Raw genomic sequence first — 21,894 nt, 5'->3', positions numbered from 1 at the left:
AATTGGAAAATAGAAGATTTCTAAAAATGTTTCCTGGTCTTATGAGTCAGCTGCGCAATTCAGACGGTAGGGTCAGAATTTGGCAAAAACAACATGAAAGCATGGATCCATCCTGCCTTGTATCAACGGTTCAGGCTGGTAGTAGTGGTGTAATGGTGTGGGGGATATTTTCTTGGCACACTTTCGGCCCCTTAGTACCAATTGAGCATCATTTAAATTCCACAGCCTACCTGAGTAATGTTGCTGACCATGTCCATCTCTTAATGACTAAAGTGTACCCATCTTCTGATGGCTATTTCCAGCAGGATAATGCACCATGTCACAAAGCTCAAATTATCTCAAACTGGTTTCTTAAACATGACATGAGTTTACTGTACTCCATTGGCCTCCACAGTCACCAGATCTCAACCCAATAGGGCACCTTTGGGATGTGGTGGAACACAAGATTCACATCAGGGATGTGCAGTCAATAAATCTCTAGCAACTGTGTGCTGCTATTATGTCAATATAGACCAAAACCTCAGACAAATGTTTTCAACACCTTGTTGAATCTATGCCACAAAGAATTAAGGCAGTTCTGAAGGCAAAATGGATTCCAACTCGGTACTAGCAAGGTGTACCTAATAAAGTGGCCGGTGAGTGTATGTAGGTATAGTAAATAGTATCAGATGCAGTCAGCCTATTCAACATGTGTGTTCAAGTCAGCAACATAAAATTATATTTAAATATAGGAAGAAAGAAACAATTATCCTGTAATATAAAGTCTCAGATCTGGACCCATGGGGCCATTGACCTGGCAGCAGTTGCTTTTCCAAATATTGCTGTTAATAACAAGAAGAATCAATATAATTTAGTATTGTTGGATGCGGAAACTTTACACCCGGCTGGAAATTCTGTAATACTAACATCTATTTGGAGGAACGGTTTGATTGCATATTGGCTGTCACCTAGAATTGTGCTCAAGCAGTACACATGTCTTTTATCTAGTAGCATCATACCTCCCAAAGTTTCTATAACCTGAAAGCAAACCAAGTTTACTGTTGCAAATCAATACAAGCTACATCATATTAATATCATATGAGATAGGTGTCTGACACTGTGAATTTATCTTAAGTCTTTTATTTGGCTATATTTTAAATTACTCTGCTGAATATTAAAAAAGGAAACTAGCTAAATTTAGAATGTGGCAGATTATAATGTTTTGACTGTGCTACCTTAACTGCTTGCTTTTTCTAGCAGCTGCCAAGTAAAATTCATGTGCTAAGACCTTTTATTTCCTAGTACATGTTTCTAAACCTTTTTGTACTTCAGTGTAGTTTTACTTTCATGAGGTTTAAAAAAAAGCTTAGTAATCTATATCTTGGAAGAGACAGAAGTGATCTGTGTCCATCTTGTTGAAGCAATATGTGGTCACTTTATTTGATGTCGAGCTCAACTTTGGACTGTACTGAGGTTTGTTATATTGCCGCTGGCATGCAAGAATACCTCTGTCTCCAGCGTGCGTTCATTATTTATGTTTCATATGGGATCATAGGGTGAGATGAGTGCATCTAAGGACATGCCATAACATAACAGCTTGGTGTTGTTTAAAGAATGTACATATGGAATTATTTTTCTGGAGTATTTTCTGCTCCCCTTCCCCAAGAAGCACAGTGGGAGGCCGAAAACATGATTCCCTTGGCAGTCATAGATCTTGCTTAAAGCTCATCTTCCTTGCCTGATGCTGATGTCAAAGCTAGGAATCTACATATTGCACATGTGAATGTTGTGGCTGTTAGTACTATTGATCCATAGAAATTACTGGCTTTATTTTTCTTCTCTAAGGCTAGTATCGTTCAATAGCTTTTCTTTCAATGCCCGCTGTCAGATGAGAAGTCTACCAAACAATATTGCATGTGTGACCAGAGCCAGCTTTATAAATTTTGCCATCCTAGCCTCCTTGACTGGCTTAGTATAACACTGGCAAAATCAGACACAAAGGCATCACAAGGCATGGCAATGCTAAAAGTGATAGAGAATGATTATGTTGGAGTCCTGATATTTAGCAACCAGCATAATCTGACCGACAGATTATAGAAACATTGGCCAAACTGTAGATACTGTGTGTTTGTGTAGGAGAAATATGCTATGTGTATGTAGTAACAATGCTTAGCCAGATATTTATTTGGTCATTGGTGTGAATTAGGCAATGTAGGGCTTCACTGGGGAATAATAAGTGTTTCTAGTCATTAGGAGTGGTACTTGCAGTACAAAAAAAAAAGGATTAGCAGACTTCAAAATAATTAGGGTGATCCATTAGGCAAACCTGTGATTTTCATTTGCAGGGATTTTCCGTAATGTCCCAGTAGCACATACAGTGGTGCTCATAAGTTTACATACCCTGGCAGAATTTATGATTTCTTTTTTCAGAGAATATGAATGATAACACAAAAACTTTTCTTTTACTCATGGTCAGTGTTTGGCTGAAGCCATTTTTTATCAATCAACTGTGTTTACTCTTTTTAAATCATAATGACAACAGAAACTACCCTAACGACCCTGATCAAAAGTTTACATACCCTGGTGATTTTGGCCTGATAACATGCACACAAGTTGGCACAAAAGCTGATAACATGCACACACATTGGCACAAAGGCTATTAAAGGTAATCATCCTCACCTGTGATCTGTTTCCTTGGAATTAGTGTGTGTGTATAAAAGGTCAATGAGTTTCTGGACTCCCGACAGACCCTTGCATCTTTCATCCAGTGCTGCACTGACGTTTCTGGATTCTGAGTCATGGGAAAAGCAAAAGAATTGTCAAAGGATCTAAGGGAAAAAGTAGTTTGAACTGTATAAAACAGGAAAGGGATGTAAAAAACATATCCAAGGAATTGAGAATGCCAATCAGCAGTGTTCAAACTCTAATCAAGAAGTGGAAAATGAGGGGTTCTGCGGAAACCAAACCATGGTCAGGTAGACCAACTAAAATTTCAGCCACAACTGCCAGGAAAATTGTTCGGGATGCAAAGAAAAACCCACAAATAACTTTAGGTGAAATACAGGACTCTCTGAAATCATGTGGTGTGGCTGTTTCAAGATGCACAATAAGGAAGCAGTTGAAGAAAGATGGGCTGCATGGTTGAGTCGCCAGAATAAAGCCATTACTACGCAAATCCCACAAAGTATCCCGCTTACAATACGCCAAACAGCACACAGACAAGTCAGTCTCAAACCTTCTGGCACAAAGTCATTTGGAGTGATGAGACCAAAATTTTGCTTTTTTGGTAACAACCATAAACGCTGCATTTGTATAGGAGTCAACAAGGCCTATGATGAAAAGTACAGCATTCCTACTGTGAAACACGAAGGTGGATCGCTGATGTTTTGGGGATGTGTGAGCTACAAAGGCACAGGAAATTTGGTCAGAATTGATGGCAAGATGAATGCAGTATGTTATCAAAAAATACTGGAGGAAAATTTGCATTCATCAGCCCAGAAGCTGCGCATGGGACGTACTTGGATATTCCAACATGACAATGATCCTAAATACAAGGCCAAGTCGACCTGTTATTGGTTACAGCAGAATAAAGTGAAGGTTCTGGAGTGGCCATCTCAGCCTCCTGACCTCAATATCATTGAGCTACTACAAATGTGTAGTTGATACAAGACAGCCCAAGAATTTAAAGGAACTGGAGGTTTTTTGCCAGGAAGAATGGGCAGCGTTACCATCTGGGAAGATAAAGAGCCTCATCCACAAATACCACAAAAGGCTTCAAGCTGTCATTTATGTTAAAGGGGCCAATACACGGTATTAAGAACTGGGGTATGTAAACTTTTGATCCGGGTCATTTGGGTAGTTTTAGTTGTCATGATTTAAAATGAGTAAACACAGTTGATTGCTAATAAATGGCTTCAGCCAAACACTAACCATGAGTGAAAGAAAGGTTTTCATTCATATTCTCTGAAAAATGGCCAAGAAATCATAAATTCTGCCAAGGTTTGTAAACTTATGACCACAACTGTACACATCTTACCTTTACTCCCTGACACTCCTTTCAACCAGTGGAAGCAAAAATAAAGGAGCATGTGACTCACATCATATAACAGTGCTAGAGCTAGTTGATTGGCCTAGTGCTGTCACATGGCGGGGATAGTCTTCAACCATGTGTAAGTAGAAACTGGAGTGACTTGGACCTTACTCAGGACTTCCTTTCCTTATTCCCCATAGCTGAACAGAGCAGCAGGGAGGTAAAAAAAAAGGTGAGTATGTGCTTTAGCCTGTATGTACAAAGCACAAGCTCACTGCAGTAACACCAAACAAACAGATTCTAACCAGATCAGTAAATGACTGTATGTGTTACTGCACTATGCTCTGTCTTAATACAATAAGCTCAGACATACTTAAAAGAGTGTTAAATTCACAAAGGGCCAAAAACATAACTCATCAAGATAGAAATATGGCAGCTACTAATGCTAACTTTTTTTAAGGTGCATGTTCCTGGACTGTAATTGTACCTATCCTTTACTGCCAAGTGATTTCTAAGGAGGATTTTAATTACACAAGACCAAAGTTATCAAAAGACATTATTTAGATAGGTAGAGCGAAAATGATTAAATTGACAACAAGGTCATATGAGAGCCAACTTTATTTGGAGAAGTAAAGGCATGCCAGTGTGTTTCAATAAAATCAACCTGATTGGTTAATGTGGTTTCTAAAAAGTAGCAATTTGCATTGCCTTCAGATGGAAAATATGATACAGTGTAAATGAGAGAGTCTATGAGGTGCAGATGTCTATGATAAGATCTGTTCAATATGCAGTGAATATTGTTATTCTCTTGCAAAGTGTGCACATACAAGTTAAAAGTTCTTTAAGTTTCATGCCCTTTTATTTACAGACTGTTCATTCTCTTCACTCTTCTACACATCTGTAGAAATACCTATTATACTTTTTTACAACTGTGGCAGAGTATCGGTTTTGAGTGTTTTTAAAAATTGTCAAAATATTGAAATAACAATTAACGCACTAGATGTAAAAGTAGTTTTCATAATAATCCCCCTATAAGTGCTAACAAGATTTTTCACACAAGTGATAACGATAAGAATCACACTTTAAAAATATTAGGATAACCTGCAGATATTTACTATCTCCCCTCTATCAGCTCCATTATACAGCTACAAAACAATTACTTAAAATTATTGACTGTGCTTATCAAGGGCTTCCATAATTAATCCTTGTCCTTCTATTTCTCTTACTAAAGCCCTATACACACAGGCTGAATTTCCGGAGACATTGGCCAGTTAAAAAAAAAAAAAAATGGCCAACATTCAGCCTGTGTGTATGTCGGTCTGACGAGCATGCTGGAAAACCAGCAGCCGACCGACTCCTGATCAGCACTCTCAGCCTGTGGCAGAGAGTGCTGATTGGAGTGTTCTGACGAGGGGACCTTCCCCCTGTCAGGACACAACAGCTCAGCGGGAGAGGTCGCTGCACTAACTTCACATAGAACCCACTTGGTTGAATGAAAAAGAACTTCTAGTGTGTACCAGGCATAACTGAGCAAGGCAAACCCAACTAAAATTAACATTTTTATGCAGTGATAATATGCGTAGTGACCTAACCATGGCTACCATTTACTCAAATCTGATCGGCCTAATATACATTTTTGTTGGTTACGATAAATTACTGTACTGTAGACATTGCTCAATGGCATAGGAAAAGCTTGCTTGTTTTTGCCATGTTACAAGCCAGTACGCTGAAAGGAAACTGTAAGCTGGATCTCTGCTAAAAGGACGTAGCTGTAGCCAGAAGAAAATCAAAAGTGTACAGAGAGCACTAAAACTTTTTCAAAAAGCAGAAATTTACAATTTGACAAACATGTTAACATTGGCAGATGTCTTGTGAAAAACAATGGCCAGCTAGATATTAATGTCCTTGGGATCCTCTATACAACATGGCAACGGCTGCACAGAGATGCACAATATTATTCTACCTATTCACATCATTTAATTGTCTAGTGCTGTGAAACGATTTCTGTGGTGCTCAGGGCATCACTTTGTCATTTCCTGGCTTTCTGTCTTATAACACAGTGACACACAGGTCATGAAGTACTCTTTTCACGTGTTCTAAACAGCACATGAGCTTGTTGGAAGAGCAGTATCTTACAGGGTGGAATTATTTTTCAAATAATGCACTGGGGTCCTTGTAGCTGGGTAATTTTATTATTGTGCTCAGAATTCATACATGCTTAAAAGAGGCATAACCACAGATACTATCTTAAAATAGGCAAAATATTGAAGAGGAAACCACAGAACAGACAATATCAGAGATGGAGGAATGAACACAATATTATTGCTAAACCCACAGACACTTGTTTAGTTGATATAAATTGCAATCTGATTTTCTTGCATGATTTGTTTTTCATGTTTTAATTGCACAATTACTGTCAAACACATTTTAGATTTATGCAATATTATGCCTTATAATACAACCCCAATTCCAAAAAAATGATGGCGCTGTGTAAAGTCTACATATAAACAGAATGCAATGATTTGCAAATCTCATAAACCCACATTTTATTCACAATAGAAAATGTAAAACATCAAATGTTTAAACTGAGAAAATGTACCATTTTAAGAAAAGAAAAGGTCATTTTGAAATTGATGGAAGCAACATGTCTCAAAAAACTTGGGAGAGGGCCATGTTTACCACAGTGAAGCATACCCTCTTTTTTTACCAAAACACTCTACAAACCTCTGGGAATTGAGGAAACCAGTTGCTGGAGTTTTGGGCAAGGAATGTTGCCCCGTTCTTGCCTAATATGGAATTCTAACTGCTCAATATTCCTGGGCTTTGTTTGTTTTATTTTATGAAGCCATGTTTTCATAGAGGCATTATGCGGTTTAGCATTGTTCTGCTGAACTATGCAAGGCCTTCCCTGAAAAAGACGTCATCTGTATGGGAGCATATGCTGCTCTAAATTGATGGTGCCTTTCCAGATGTGCATGCTGCCCATTCCATACACACTAATGCACCCCCATACCATGAGATGCAAGCTTTTGAACTGAGCACTAATAACAAGCCATAAGGTCCCTCTCCCTTTTAGTCTGGAGATCTTGGTGTCTATAGTTGCCAAAAAGAATGTCCAATTTCGATTCATCTAACCATGGAACAGTTTTCCACTTTGCAACAGACCATTTAGAATAGGCTTTGGCCCAGAGAAGACGGCAAAATTTCTGGATCATGTTTAGATATGGCTTCTTTTTTGTACGATAGAGCTTTAACTTGCATTTTGGATGGGACGGCAAACTTCAGATAGTAATTTTTAGGGTGTAGTGATGTCTACAACAGAATCATGCCTGTTTTTAATACAGTGCTGGGGGCCCAAAGATCACAGGCATCCAATATTATGTTTCGATGATGTTATGTACTGTAGATGATAATATATTTAAAGTATTTGCAATTTTATGTTGAGGAAAATTATTCTGAAATTGTTTAACAATTTTTAGATGCAGATTTTCACAGATAGGTGGACCTCTGCCCATCTTTACTTCTAAAATGCTCTGAATCTTTTTAAGGTTCTCTTTTCATAACCAGTCATGTTACTGAACTGCTGCCAATTACCCTAATTATATTCATTTATTTATTTCAGGTACTTATATAGCGCCGTCAATTTAGGCAGCGCTTTACATATACATTGGACATTCACGTCAGCCCCTACCCTCAAGGAGCTTACAATCTAAGGTCCCTATCTAACATTCTTACATACATATACTAGGGCCAATTTAGACAGGAGCCAATTAACCTACCAGCATATCTTTGAAGTGTAGGAAGAAATCAGAGTACCTGGAGGAGACCCACGCAGGCACAGGGAGAACATGCAAACTCCAAGCAGGTAGTGTCGTGGTTGGGTTAGTTGAAAAACATTCTTCCAGCTCTTCCTTGTTAGTACCATCAATTTCAAAATTACCTTAATTTTTTCTTAAAATGTTAAATTTTCTCATCATTAAAAAATGTATATGTTTTCTTTTTTCAATTGTGAATAAAATAAGTGTTTTGAGATTTGTTCAAAAACCCTCCCTAGCTTTTTACCTTCCAACCTACCAGCTTAATACCAAAGGAGCACAAATTGAATTGACCACCTTTAATCAACTTAACAGCCACAAGTAGTGGTTGTACCAGTTCCTTCCCTCTTTTCAAACATATTTACATTCCCAGAACCAAAGGGGGGGGGGGATGCCCAATACTGGACATTAAATCCCTAAACAAGTTTTTAAGTGTGCCAAAGTTTCATATGGAATTTAAAAGATCTGACATTGCTTCCCTCAGACGGAGGAAATTTCTTGCATCGGTAAATATACAAGATCCATGTTCTCATTTTCCCATCACACCAATGCTTTCTGCATTTTGCTGTTGGAGACTAGCATTTCCAGTTTGTAGCACTGCCATTCAGGTCCTCCCCTGCAACCAGTGTGTTCACAAAACTTCTTGCCGTGTTTTTGGTGGTTCTTTAAACCCAGGGAATTCATGTCACAGGTTATCTAAACAACCTCTTGCTGAATAAATCCTCGGCCAGGACCTTGCCTGCCAATGTATAAAGGACTATCCAGTTCCTACCAACCTTTGGCTGGATTATCAACTTCCCAAAGTCTGTCAGCCCTCACTCCGTCTGGAGTACCTGGGTATAATCTTGGACACGGGCCAAGCCAGAATAGTTCTCAGGAGAAGATTGCCTCCCTAAGGTGCACCTCTCAGACCCTCAGGTCACAACACCATCCCTCATTTTGCTTCTGCATGAGGATTCAGGGCTTCATGGTGGCCTCTTTCAAGGCGGGTCCCTTTGCCCAGTTTCACGCCAGACCTCTTCAATCCCACATCCTCAATAGGTGAAACATGTAAATCCAATTCTTGGATCGCCCAATGATTCTGTTCAGCCAAACAAAGATCTTGCATTTTTGCTTGTACATGATTGGATGATGGAAATAAGCTGAGCTTCAACTCATTCACTAAGCTCTGGGGAAGATTAGTGCAACTGCACTTGCAAACTCCACAGTCGTATTAGTAAATTAGCCCCTATTTCTACCATTCAGTTATATGCACTTGGATGATGCTTGCACAGTTTAAATAAAGGTCTGGTTTTGCTAGATCTTATGGTCAGCATCCCAAGCTCATGCACATAGCCACAAAGGGGGCATATATGCAGAACTTGTTTTAAAGGCTAAGTTCACCTTTACAAAAAATAAAAATAAATGCACATCTTTTTGCAGGAAAAAAATATGCATTTATTATTTTTTAAAACTGGAGCCTGGAAAGTATTAGACCCGCGATCAGCAAATGGTTGGGGCGATGTCAGGCTCCTGCCGACATAGCCTACAGTTCTATTGCCCATACTTCTGCACGGGCTGTCATTGCAGAGTGAATGAAATACAGTTATGCTAAGCAGTGCACCCGCAGTTCATTCAATCTACAAGTACATCTGCCGCAGTGGCTGATTTTTACACAGGTTTTGTGTGCTCCCACAAGCTTTACAGCCCCCTTGTGACTATATGCATGAGCACTTAGGGTGCCCACATCCATATGTGTGTTTTATGATCACTTTTAATTGATTGACCAGAGAGGTTGTAAGATTTTGTTTGTCAATCCTAATTGGCAATTTAAAGCACAACTAAAGGCAGCACAAGTCTGCTGTTTTTGTAAATGGCTGGAAATTTCATAAAAAGCCATTTTTTGCTAAAAGTTTACCTGAAAATGTATTTTTCTACCGCAGTATAGATCTAAAAATTTGTTTAAAAATGTGTTATCAGCCTTGCATGCGCTTGTTCCCCATTTATGAAACTGATGCTGAGCAGGCTTAGGCAGCACTGGGGCAATTACTAGTTCTCTGGTAGTCTGCTTCCTGTACTATGTCTTCCATTATTCCTTTCAGTAATCTTGTAGAAAGGTGTGGCTAGGCATGATCTACTGTTGAAGAACAAGGGGCAGCATTGACTGCAATGAAAGCCTATCCCAAGATGTTGGTATCATGATGTGCTGTAGTTCTAGTGAACACAGCTGACGCAAGTGTGGCAATGGAGATATTTGTCTAACAGAGCTGTAGCAACATCACTGGCCAATGTACCTACCTAAGGTACATTTTACATGTTAGGCCTCTTTCACACGGCCGCTCACTTTTTTTTTTTTTGCACGGACACGGATGACACTTGTGTCATCCGCAAACGGATGGGGTGATTTACGGACATACGGAACGCCCGTGTGAAAGAGGCCTAAGAGAGCAAACTTGTTAAAATGAACAGCGATCTCCTAATCAGATGTTGCATTACGTATTTATGTTTAGTTTTAGACCACAGTTGCTCTATAAATAGGTAAAAACATTTCAGTTGAAAAATACTACTTTATTAAAAAAAAAAAATTGCATTCTATGTAATTGCAATATATGGATATTCCATTAACCTTTGCAAATTGTTTATTATTTAGCATAATGATGGTTCCAGCCACCAAATGCAACATACAATCACCAACTATCGCCTATAAGCCAGACTGTTAGGCCTGCTTGAGAAGTAATGTGGAAATATGACAAAATGTCTGCTGCCAAATGACCTTGCGAAAATGCAGTATTTTTCACTTATTTCTGAAATCCTGTCGAACAGTTAGGAAACAGACTGAATTGAAGCTAGACTTAAAGAAATTACTGCCTTCACCCTTGGCTGAGTTTTGTGAAAAGGCACCTTTTGTACTGTTGTCATAAAAATACAAGGAGAAGATATCAAAATAATAAGTAATATTTCAAACAAATCAATAAAGGAAAAAAAAAAACTTGCCTGGCATATTGTGTGTTTACATCAAGCGGGGGTGACTCACATTTCCTGTTCGTGAGAGACATAGATTTGTGATGAGATAATAATTAGTTATAAGTGACTGATGTGGTGAGGAGGGTAGTGCTTTTCCTGTGCATGGTTTCCAGATACTCTTTGAGAGAATGAAGAATTTTTGTAAGAATGACAAAAGTGTTGTAAAGTGATACCTTTATCAGCTAACAATACAGGAAATCATTGCAAGAGTGAAAGGCAGCCCAATGTTATTATTTCATTTTACAAAAGTGCTATGACTCTTGCATCTCTTTTACTGCTGACGTGCAAATAATTGTTATTATTACTCTTTTTTAATCCAGTAAATCATCAGCCTTTTAAGTACAATTAGAAAATTGAGATAAATAGTGCAAAGAACCTTTAAAAAATGGGAAAAATATGTGTTGTCTAATCTTTCATTTTGTAACTTGCATAATAATGACTATTAGCGACTGTGAGAAACACCATTTTCTTCAAAATGAGTCTGTGTGATTTCATCCTGTATCATTAAAAGATAGACAGCACATCTGGTTTCCCATATTTCCTAAAGGAGGAACATGCACATGTAAATTTCAAGCTGACACTACCCTTTGTCCTAAATTCTTACTAATGTCCCACACCCCTGGAGTGCCCCAATTTTGCAGCTTTCAAACAGTGTTGGGACCTGGGCAGTTGTTACTTTTAAGGAGCTGGTTATTTATGAGCTGCAGTTTCCCAGGATGTTGCTGAAAGAAAAGAAAGCAGTGCTAGCTAGTTTCTCCAGAAACCAGACCATTGTAGGTAATAGGTACATGATTGTACAACTTATCTGAGAAGAACTTTTTTCACCTTTCATTTTTATCTCTAATGTATTTCAATTTTTCCACTCTCCTCCTGTGCGCTTGTTACACCCCTTTTGTCTCCTGGTAGTCTAGCAGCCATAACCTTTAACCCTGCTCTCTGCTTTTAGCATGTCTGTGTCTCTGTAAGTGGTCTTTGGAGGCTGCAAAATTTGCTTTCTGCCATTGAGTGACTTTTTTTGCCATTTCTTCTCTTTTCTATTTGGCCATTTCTTATCCTTTCCTGTGACACTAGGGTATCTGCGGTAGGTACCTTATCTTGTAGGTGTCATAAGTATCTTCAACACCTGTGCTCTGTCTCTATGGTATCTACATGTGACACACCCTGTCTCACACAGGTCAACCTGTGAAGAGGCTCAGATGAATGTATCATAGCCACCTAGCTGGTTACTACAGCATTTGTGTCTGCAAAAAGTGGCCACCCTACTGAAGTGACAAAAGTATCTGATAAACGTGTCATGTCTGGGAGCAATCTGATCTATTCTCTGGTAAAGCATGTAATTACATTAGGTCCTTATCTAATGGGGTTTTCTCATTCTGTCACTTCACTCATATAATTATAAAAATTATTTGGTAACAAGTAATTCAAGGTAGCCAAAATACACCTAGGCTGGACACTGGAAGACCTCTAATCACTTTGTTTAAATATGGAATCCAGAATAGCATACAAATGAAGCCATAGATGCTAGGCGAATAATATTTAAATGCACACTATGACAATAAGGTACATTACACTAGGAATTATGTTTTTATTGTGAAGCATTGATGAAGCTCAATGATGCATAGGAGTTGCCCAGAGAAACCAAATATTAAATAATACTTTGGAACCCATATAGGAAACCATATACATGAACACCAACTCCCGACATGTTTCCACTATGGAGATCATCATGTAGTCCATAGTCATTGCAATAGCATATATACAGTGGGTACGGAAAGTATTCAGACCCCCTTAAATGTTTCACTCTTTGTTATATTGCAGCCATTTGCTAAAATCATTTAAGTTCATTCTTCCTCATGAATGTACACATAGCACCCCATACTGACAGAAAAACACAGAATTGTTGACATTGTTGCAGATTTATTAAAAAAGAAAAACTGAAATATCACATGGTCCTAAGTATTCAGACCCTTTGCTGTGACACTCATATATTTAACTCAGGTGCTTTCCATTTCTTCTGATCATCCTTGAGATGGTTCTACACCTTCATTTGAGTCCAGCTGTGTTTGATTATACTGATTGGACTTGATAAGGAAAGCCACACACCTGTCTATATAAGACCTTCCAGATCACAATGCATGTCAGAGCAAATGAGAATCATGAGGTCAAAGGAACTGCCTGAAGAGCTCAGAGACAGAATTGTGGCAAGGCACAGATCTGGCCAAGGTTACAGAAAGATTTCTGCTGCACTTAAGGTTCCTAAGAGCACAGTGGCCTCCATAATCCTCAAATGGAAGACGTTTGGGACGACCAGAACCCTTCCTAGAGCTGGCCATCCGGCCAAACTGAGCTATCGGGGGAGAAGAGCCTTGGTGAGAGAGGTAAAGAAGAACCCAAAGATCACTGTGGCTGAGCTCCAGAGATGCAGTCAGGAGATGGGAGAAAGTTGTAGAAAGTCAACCATCACTGCAGTCCTCCACCAGTCGGGGCTTTATGGCAGAGTGGCCCGACGGAAGCCTCTCCTCAGTGTAAGACACATGAAAGCCTGCATGGAGTTTGCTAAAAAACACCTGAAGGACTCCAAGATGGTGAGAAATAAGATTCTCGGGTCTGATGAGACCAAAATAGAACTTTTTGGCCTTAATTCTAAGCGGTATGTGTGGAGAAAACCAGGCACTGCTCATCACCTGTCCAATGCAGTCCCAACAGTGAAGCATGGTGGTGGCAGCATCATGCTGTGGGGGTGTTTTTCAGCTGCAGGGACAGGACAACTGGTTGCAATCGAGGGAAAGATGAATGCGGCCAAGTACAGTGATATCCTGGACAAAAACCTTCTCCAGAGTGCTCTGGACCTCAGACTGGGCCGAAGGTTTACCTTCCAACAAGACAATGACCCTAAGCACACAGCTAAAATAACGAAGGAGTGGCTTCACAACAACTCCGTGACTGTTCTTGAATGGCCCAGCCAGAGCCCTGACTTAAACCCAATTGAGCATCTCTGGAGAGACCTAAAAATGGCTGTCCACCAACGTTTACCATCCAACCTGACAGAACTGGAGAGGATCTGCAAGGAGGAATGGCAGAGGATCCCCAAATCCAGGTGTGAAAGACTTGTTGCATCTTTCCCAAAAAGACTCCTGGCTGTATTAGATCAAAAGGGGGCTTCTACTAAATACTGAGCAAAGGGTCTGAATACTTAGGACCATGTGATATTTCAGTTTTTCTTTTTTAATAAATCTGCAACAATGTCAACAATTCTGTGTTTTTCTGTCAGTATGGGGTGCTATGTGTACATTCATGAGGAAGAAGAATGAACCTAAATGATTTTAGCAAATGGCTGCAATATAACAAAGAGTGAAAAATGTAAGGGGGTCTGAATACTTTCCGTACCCACTGTATATACATATATGCTATGCTATATATATATACTATATAAATATAGAAAAATTCCTACCTGTGACCACATGATTGTGTATGTTCCCCTAAAGTGGTTTTAAAGGCTTAAGGTTATCCTTCTGGGTGCAGCTCCCCCAGCCCCCCCCCTCCCCCATTATACTTACCTGAGCTCCATCTCGATCTAGCAATGTGCATGGGAGCAGCAGCTGTCCCGGGTCACTCTCTCCTCATTGTCTCACACAGCAGTGGGAGCCATTGGCTACTGCTGTTATCAATTTCAGCCAGTGGGCCAATCATGGGAGAGTGGGGGCGGGGCTGAGGCATGCTCCATGTGAATGGACACACAGAAAACAGCTTGAGAGTGAGCCTGTTCAAGTGCCTCCATAGTAAGAGGCTTCTTATTGGGGGCACTCAGCAGAAGGAAAGAGCCAGGACTGCTGGCGGTGGACCCAAAAATAAGAGAATTGGGACTGCTCTGTGCCAAACCGTTACAGCAGGTAAGTATCACGTTTTCTTCCCATTCTTTCCTTGAGAATCTCTTTAAAGTGAGTCTATGCATTGAACATGTTGTACAAATAGAGGAAGTACTGTGTAAGGTCTGATTTGGAGCTTACACAGGGCTAAAGCCTTTTTCCTCGCTCTCATGTGACCAAACTGCGTGCCTGAGTGGCAAATCACCAAGCATCTGCCCTGTCACATGCTCTATAACTAGAAATACTAGGTATTTCTGTTCACTTTTGACAGCCAAATAGAGCAGCAGGGGAGAAAAGGGATAGTAAAGCATGTGCCATTGAGGGGGAAAACAGTTAAGTAACCCCCCTTGCATGGGCAAAGCACAGGTTAACCTTAAAGTAAAATCTTTAATGAGCTTTATATGGAACCTGCCATGATTATGTGTTTTGAAAATTGCTGGTTACATGGCTGAACCACCAACTTCAGTATTGTTTAAGTCAATGACCCACAACGAGTATGCAAATCCAAAAAATCAGAGACAAGTTAGAAGGTTGGGTATGCAGGTCAGTGACTCAAATACTAAAGTAAGAGGATCAGCGTGACAGACATGCAACTAGTGGTTTCTAAAGGAGAATTCAGACGTGACAGTCTCCATGTTTCTCCCAGAGATGGAATTTAATGAAAAAAGAAATACGTTTTTAAAGCATTTCCTCAGGTTCCTCTTTGAAAGAAAAGACATGCTCAGGAAAATAGCCTGTGTGTGCTTACATTGAATTGTGTTTCTGTCCCTTTAATGACACCTATAGGACAATAATAGTATTGTATTGTATGGCTAAGACTACCTGTATAGTTCAGAACTGTGTGTTTAGCAAAGCAAGAGCTTGTGTAGAGTGAGAGAATATCCTATCTTTCATCAAAGTATTTTTTATAGGAGAAGAGTCAGAAATGTGTGTATGGTAACTATATGCATTAAACATGTTCAGTGTAAAACAAACGTTAGCTGATGTGTTTCTTAAACCCTAGGTAATGTATCTAATTGTCTAAACGTTAGCTGCTGATTGGGCAATTTATTTATAATGTATACTGTCACAAATTTTTATGTTTTTTTTTTTTAAAGTGTCCTTTCCTTGAAGGATTTGGGTTTTTAAAAAGGGCCTAGTCTTGTCAGCATATCAGTATAATGAGTTTCTATTGGTTTATTAATTTTTTTTGGACAGACTGAAAGGTATCACCTTTTTAGCCTCTGAAAGCTATATTTCCTCATTAAATAGTATATATTAGTGTAATTCTATACTTCTCATAACCCTCCCTGTTTGTTTATTGGGATTTAGAAAATAAATGGAACTAGGATATAGCTAGTTAAATTGGATCTTCTAGCCTGCATACTTGTTCCCGGCCACAGCCTCATAAAGTAAGAAGTGAAAAAATGGGGAACTTCCAGGTGGTAAAACAATATAGTTTACTTTAAGGAAAAACCTGGTCACTTTCTAAAACTAACACATGTACCCATAAATCACAAATAGTTGAGAACAGACCACATAATATCAGTTTTATGTTTACAGCAGCTTTGTTAAAATGTCTCTTCCTTTGGGAACTGTTAATATGGTGTTCACTTGTGGCAAAGCTTGAGGCACACTGGTGACAGAAAATATCTTGAAGCTTGAAGGCTATATGACAAAGCATTAGGTGAATGAACTAGAACAGCTAGAGGAACCCTGCAAGTCAGCAGGAGCTTAGTGTTACATAGGAGTAGAATAACAATCACATTATGTGAAGGTATTTTGCTTGTGTATGTGTGTGTAGCATAAACATTCTTTATACTTTTATGTATTAATAGTGTATTTAGGACATGTTTGACTGTTCAGTGTAAATTCTGTCAATGCTTTTATAGTATGTGAATATACACTGGGGTTGATTTATTGAAGAAATAGAAGCCATGCTCACTTTAACAAACCAATCACGTTCCAAAAATAAATCATTTTTTTCTCTTTTCTCTTGTATATGATTAGCTATTCAAAGTGAACACATATTTACCTCATTTGTATTATTCTGTTTTTCTGTTTTTTATTTTCTGTTTTTAAACCTGGCTATACTCCCTGGTAGGAGAATCAGGATCACAAGGCTGTGTTACCAGAATTACAATCTCTTTGGTATCACAAAGCTGTGTTACCAGAATTACAATCTCTTTGGTAGATAAGAGATCACATACCTGTATTTTGTCTGGTTGCTTGGAGTTCTTGAGAACCTATGTTCATCGGGTTTGTATGCAGGGTTACTGGGCTCACTGTCCATAGTAAGCCAACAGGTCACTTGTTCTTATTCCAAGCTTGCCATGGAGTGGGGAAGCTCTTCCATCAATGCTTGAAACATTATTAATGGCATACTGTATTTTATTTGTCCTTTACAAATGCCCTATGTAAGGATTTCAGTAGAGGTGTTGAAGGCATATTTACTTGAGAGAGCAGTCCCTTTGCAATTTCCAAAGACGAGAACACATATATAAAAAAATTGGTTAAGGAACACCTTGTAATCTCTCAGTCTTCAGCTGCACAATTCTGAATACAATGGGAATCACAAGTTTTTTGCTTAGAATAAAGATCACGATTCTCGGCGTAACATCTTTCACATTATACAAAAAAATTGGGCTAACTTTACTGTTTAGTTTTCTTTTTTAATTCATTGAAGTGTTTTTTTTTCCCAAAAAATTGTGTTTGAAAGACCGCTGCACGAATACAGTGTGACATAAAATATTGCAGTGACCGCCATTTTATTATCTAGGGTCTCTGCTAAAAAATATGTATAATGTTTGGGGGTTCTAAGTAATTTTCTAGCAAAAAAATACTGATTTTAACTTGTAAGCAACGTGTCAGAAAAAGGTTTAGTCTTTAAGTGGTTAAACTGATCTAATTTGCAGACCGAAGTTCATCCCTAAAAGAACCAAATGATACAATGTTTATTTTTATCCCTCAGTGCTGAGCAATGTGTTTTGCAAGCTGTTTTTTTTTTTTTTTGTGACACCTGTGAGCAGAGAACTGCTCTGCACTTGTAACATGAATGGTGTAAATGTAGGATTAAGATCATAAGTAGGGTTGAATCGAGATGGCAATTTTTTACGATTATTCATGCAGCTCTATCTCAGTCTAAAGAATCTTGAGCTGATCTAGTCAGTCTGCTGCCCTCCAAATCTCGGGGTTAGGTGGGGGGGGGGGTAGCATTAGATGAAATATATGCACATTCATATGTATTACTTGATACATACAAACATTGTAAATGACAGATACCCAGATGGCACCAAATTGTTAATTCTGACCCATTTCATAATTTAAAATTCTCTTTGTTTTGCAGGTGGTTGGAGACTTGTTGGAGTTTTGCTTCTATACCTTTAGGGAATCTCAGGCACTGAAAGTGGAGTTTCCTGCTATGCTTGTGGAAATAATCAGTGATCAGCTACCAAAGGTAGAGGCGGGGAATGCCAAGCCTTTGTACTTTCATAGAAAGTAACTGGAAGAGTCATGAAGGAAAACTTTGCCTTAAGTTTCCTCCGATGTTCCATCACAAGCTGGATATAAGAAACTACTTTTTTTATTATTTTAAAGACAAGGAAGATGAACTCTTTTAAGCTGAATAATATAAACAAATTGCATTGTTTGGGGACTGAAGAAAACATGCCTGGAATCATTGAAAATGCAGCCAGCATCATCCCCCAAACAATTGATAATTACTCCTATTCCTATGGATAAAAAGCCATATCTAGTCAGTGACTGATTCATTTTGATATTTTAACATTGAAATTAGAAACAAAATGCCATGGAGTTTCTTGCTTTGATTCATTTGGGTTCATGGACACAAGAAGACATTTAAATGGTTACCCTCGGTTTGCACACAACGTGTACGATCAATATGGGGCATTACATATTCTGTTCTTGTACAAAACAAAGAGAAAGATGATGAGAAAACAATAAAAAGCTGTTGTATAAAATAACAAGGAACCTTTGATGTTGGATAATCACTTACCGTTTGTGGCATTTGTTGTCCCATGTTATCAGTCATACTGCAAGATGAAGGCAATGTCCTCTAATATTTTTTGCTTTGTTTTCTGCAGAGATGGCATTTGGCGCCAGTGCTGTGCCATTTGAGGCATAGTCCTCACTCCCTTTGCCATGTAAGCATGCAGCAAGTTTCACATGAACCCCTGACGTGTAAAGCAGGCATTTATTTCATTAAAATGAAATGTGATAAGATGTTAAAACAAATGCCCCATCTCAATTTTATATTAGATATATTGTGCTGGCTTTACAAATAATTTTACGCAGTCTATGCTGTATTGTATATTGCTGTATATGTATAAATTGTGAAGGACCTGAATCAACAAAACTGTACGGTAATTTTTGTAAATTAGACTGAAAAAATCTTTAATGACTAAGGATGAATGGAAAGTATAGGAAAGTATTTTTGAAAGAATTCTATTTTGATGGAGAATATTTAAGTACTCTTTTTTTTGTCTAAATAAGGTAATTTTTTTTGTAAAGTGAACATGTTTTGCATGGATTCTGAACTGTTTACAGTGTATTTAAGGAAGGGAAAGCTGTGCCTTTTTAGCATCATATCTAATTTACCATTTTGCAATATCTGTTTGTAAATAGACTCACTTAAACCTTTTTCAGTTTATTTAAGCTTTTCTACTTTTCTGTAAAACAGAAAAAAGGTTCTACTTTTTTTGTGTACTGCTTGCAAGTAATACTGGAGCACACTTTCTAGGAATCCTTCCTGTTTTCTTGTGAATTACACTATTTTATGTTTCAAGGTGAACATATTGTAAGTATGTTCCAAATGAGCAACAGGGTGGGAAAGGTAATCCTGAGAAACATGCTGATGACAAAGCCTTCATCCAGGATCACTCCCACATTGTGGGTCTCATATATATATATATATATATATATATATATATATATATATATATATATATATATATATATATAGTGTTCCCGTTGCCCATAGCAACCAGATTTTTCCTACATTTGAAAATGTGCAATGGAAACATGGCAGTTCGACACCATTGCTTTGGACAACATAAAACACTTTTGTACACAAGCTCCCCTCCACAATTTTTTTCACGTGGGAAATTTCTCCATACATGAGCACTTAAATTTTTAGGGTTATGGAGGTAAGGTGTGAAGAGGCATGCCAAAAAAGATATCTTTATAGAATGCACTTTACTTTCTGTATTAGAAGATCCTAGATCCCCAATAATCTATTTTTAGCTATGTACTTGGGGCTCAATTGGTAGTGATAGTACCTGTTGCCATGCTAGATCTATGCGGGTGTTAACTCAAGCTGGCAGTGTGAAAGTTTGAGTAAAATATGAATTTTATACAGGGGAAAATCTATTTGAAGATAACATTTATTTTATTTTTTAAATGTATGACCTCACCGAAAAGTATGACCAAAATGGCACCAAATATTAAAATTGCCCAGAAAAATATTTTTTTAACTCTTCCAGAAGATGATACTTTTGATCAGCAATGGGTCAAAGTGTTCAGAGTGATAATGACAAACCTGGAATGTTTGATATATAAGGAAAATATGGTATAATGTGATTCTGCACTGACCAGAAATTTAATAGCATGTCCATAGAAAAGCAAGGTTTGACCAGAGCTGTCAGAATGGTTGGGAAGATTTCTCGATCCTGTAACTATATTTGATAACGTGTTTACAGATAAGACAAGATGCAAAATTATAGGCTTGTCTTTGGCCACTGAAGTTTAAGAGTGGTACCTTGATAGCCATGGAGTAGCACTGTTATGTGTAAGAATAGCAAGAGTGATTAGGGTAATACCTAAAATACCAGCCAAAGTGAAAACCCTTACCAATTAGGTTAACAGTCTGACATTGAGGCCTTGCAAGTCTGCTATGATTTTCACTACATTTAAAGGCGCCAGCCATATTTTATTTGCCATTTTGATCCTCTAAAATGCTACTGACGATCTTTTGCCCTCCCTTTCATAAACAATGCACTATGATACCAGAGTACATGTAAGATTAAAGATAGAAACTTAGAGACCTGAAAACTGAAAGAAGCAAAACATTTTTAGAGAATTTTGTGCTTTGCCTTGATTGTTGGAGCCTGTTATGTGGTACTTACTCTCTTAGGTTTCCCAGAGTTCAGCCTTAGTTTAATCTACAGAAAGAGTAACTAATGAGTGACTTTGTTTATTTGTAATGCATTTAAAGGGCTGTTACGTGGAATTTGGGGGGCCTAACAGTGCTATTTTGTCTGATTACATCAGTGATAGAAAGCATGATATTAGGTTTTCAATGAATTCCTGTAACTGCTTCAGCGAGTACTTTAAGAGACTCATGTTCCCTCAATAACTATCACAAAGAGAATTTCCAGCCTGAAAACACAACCCAAAATCATAGGAATGATCCTTAAAGCTGAACACGCTCAGTGTTTATGGTCAGTTACAGCCAAGTATGAGCCAGATGTTTTCAGCTCAGACTATAACCACCATACAGTAACATCCCATGCAATTGTTTTGCCATAGAGTGCTAATTTTCAGCTATCTGCAACAAGCCATGAAACAGAACATACCAAGACATAAAGCCATTATGACTATGATGACTACAGCATTGGGCGTATTTGGTAAAGCAGCACAATAAGTAGTAATGACATCCAAATTACTGTAATGCTTGTAACAAGACTTTGGCTTACTGTAATCAGACCAGAAATGCTGATTTCTTATTAGTTGTTATGGTTCACTACAATTGTTACATTATAATTGCTTTTTGCACTACCTAATAGGAAATATGAGGTCTATTACATTAGCTCATACCTAGCACACCAAGAACTGTTGTGTGTACATGGCCTAGAGTAGCAAAATCCTGCTACTACCTAGAAATGTTCATTTGAGTGAGCAAAAACAGCCACTGGGGATAGTTTATCATTTGTAAATATCCATCTATACACTGGAACAATGCTGTAAGAGGAATTTACTTAAGACAGGTTTTATGCATAGAGATATCACAGTAATTTATCTAATTTTTTAAATTTCTAGACAGATTGATTACCTTGAAAAGAATAAAGGGGCCCGAGGAGAGTCGTATAACAATCTAGAATACTGCTTGGGAATATTGTTATCCCTCTGTAAATCCTTCTGTAAAGCCAGCAAACCATGTGTACAAAGCACTGCATACCAAATAAATTTCATTATTTGCACACAA

At 38.3% G+C, this 21,894-nt stretch overlaps 1 protein-coding gene across 2 annotated transcripts in view; it reads left to right on the top strand.

Moving 5' to 3' along the window:
- Positions 1–19,628, top strand: part of NR3C2 (nuclear receptor subfamily 3 group C member 2) — a 544,471-nt gene extending 524,843 nt beyond the window's left edge. The window contains exon 9 of one of the 2 annotated variants that reach the window (XM_082261285.1): positions 18,019–19,628. In XM_082261285.1, coding sequence (XP_082117411.1) covers positions 18,019–18,174 — 156 coding nt within the window. In that variant the 3' untranslated portion in view covers positions 18,175–19,628. The remainder of the gene's footprint in view (positions 1–18,018) is intronic. The other variant, XM_082261286.1, reaches the window with a different exon arrangement.
- The last annotated feature ends 2,266 nt before the right edge of the window (positions 19,629–21,894 follow it).

Source organism: Pelophylax lessonae, assembly GCF_965119305.1.
Source record: "Pelophylax lessonae genome assembly, chromosome: 1".
In the NCBI taxonomy this organism is placed as follows: domain Eukaryota; kingdom Metazoa; phylum Chordata; class Amphibia; order Anura; family Ranidae; genus Pelophylax; species Pelophylax lessonae.
The sequence above is the reverse complement of the archived record's forward strand: the minus strand, read 5'-3'. Positions and strand labels throughout refer to the sequence as shown.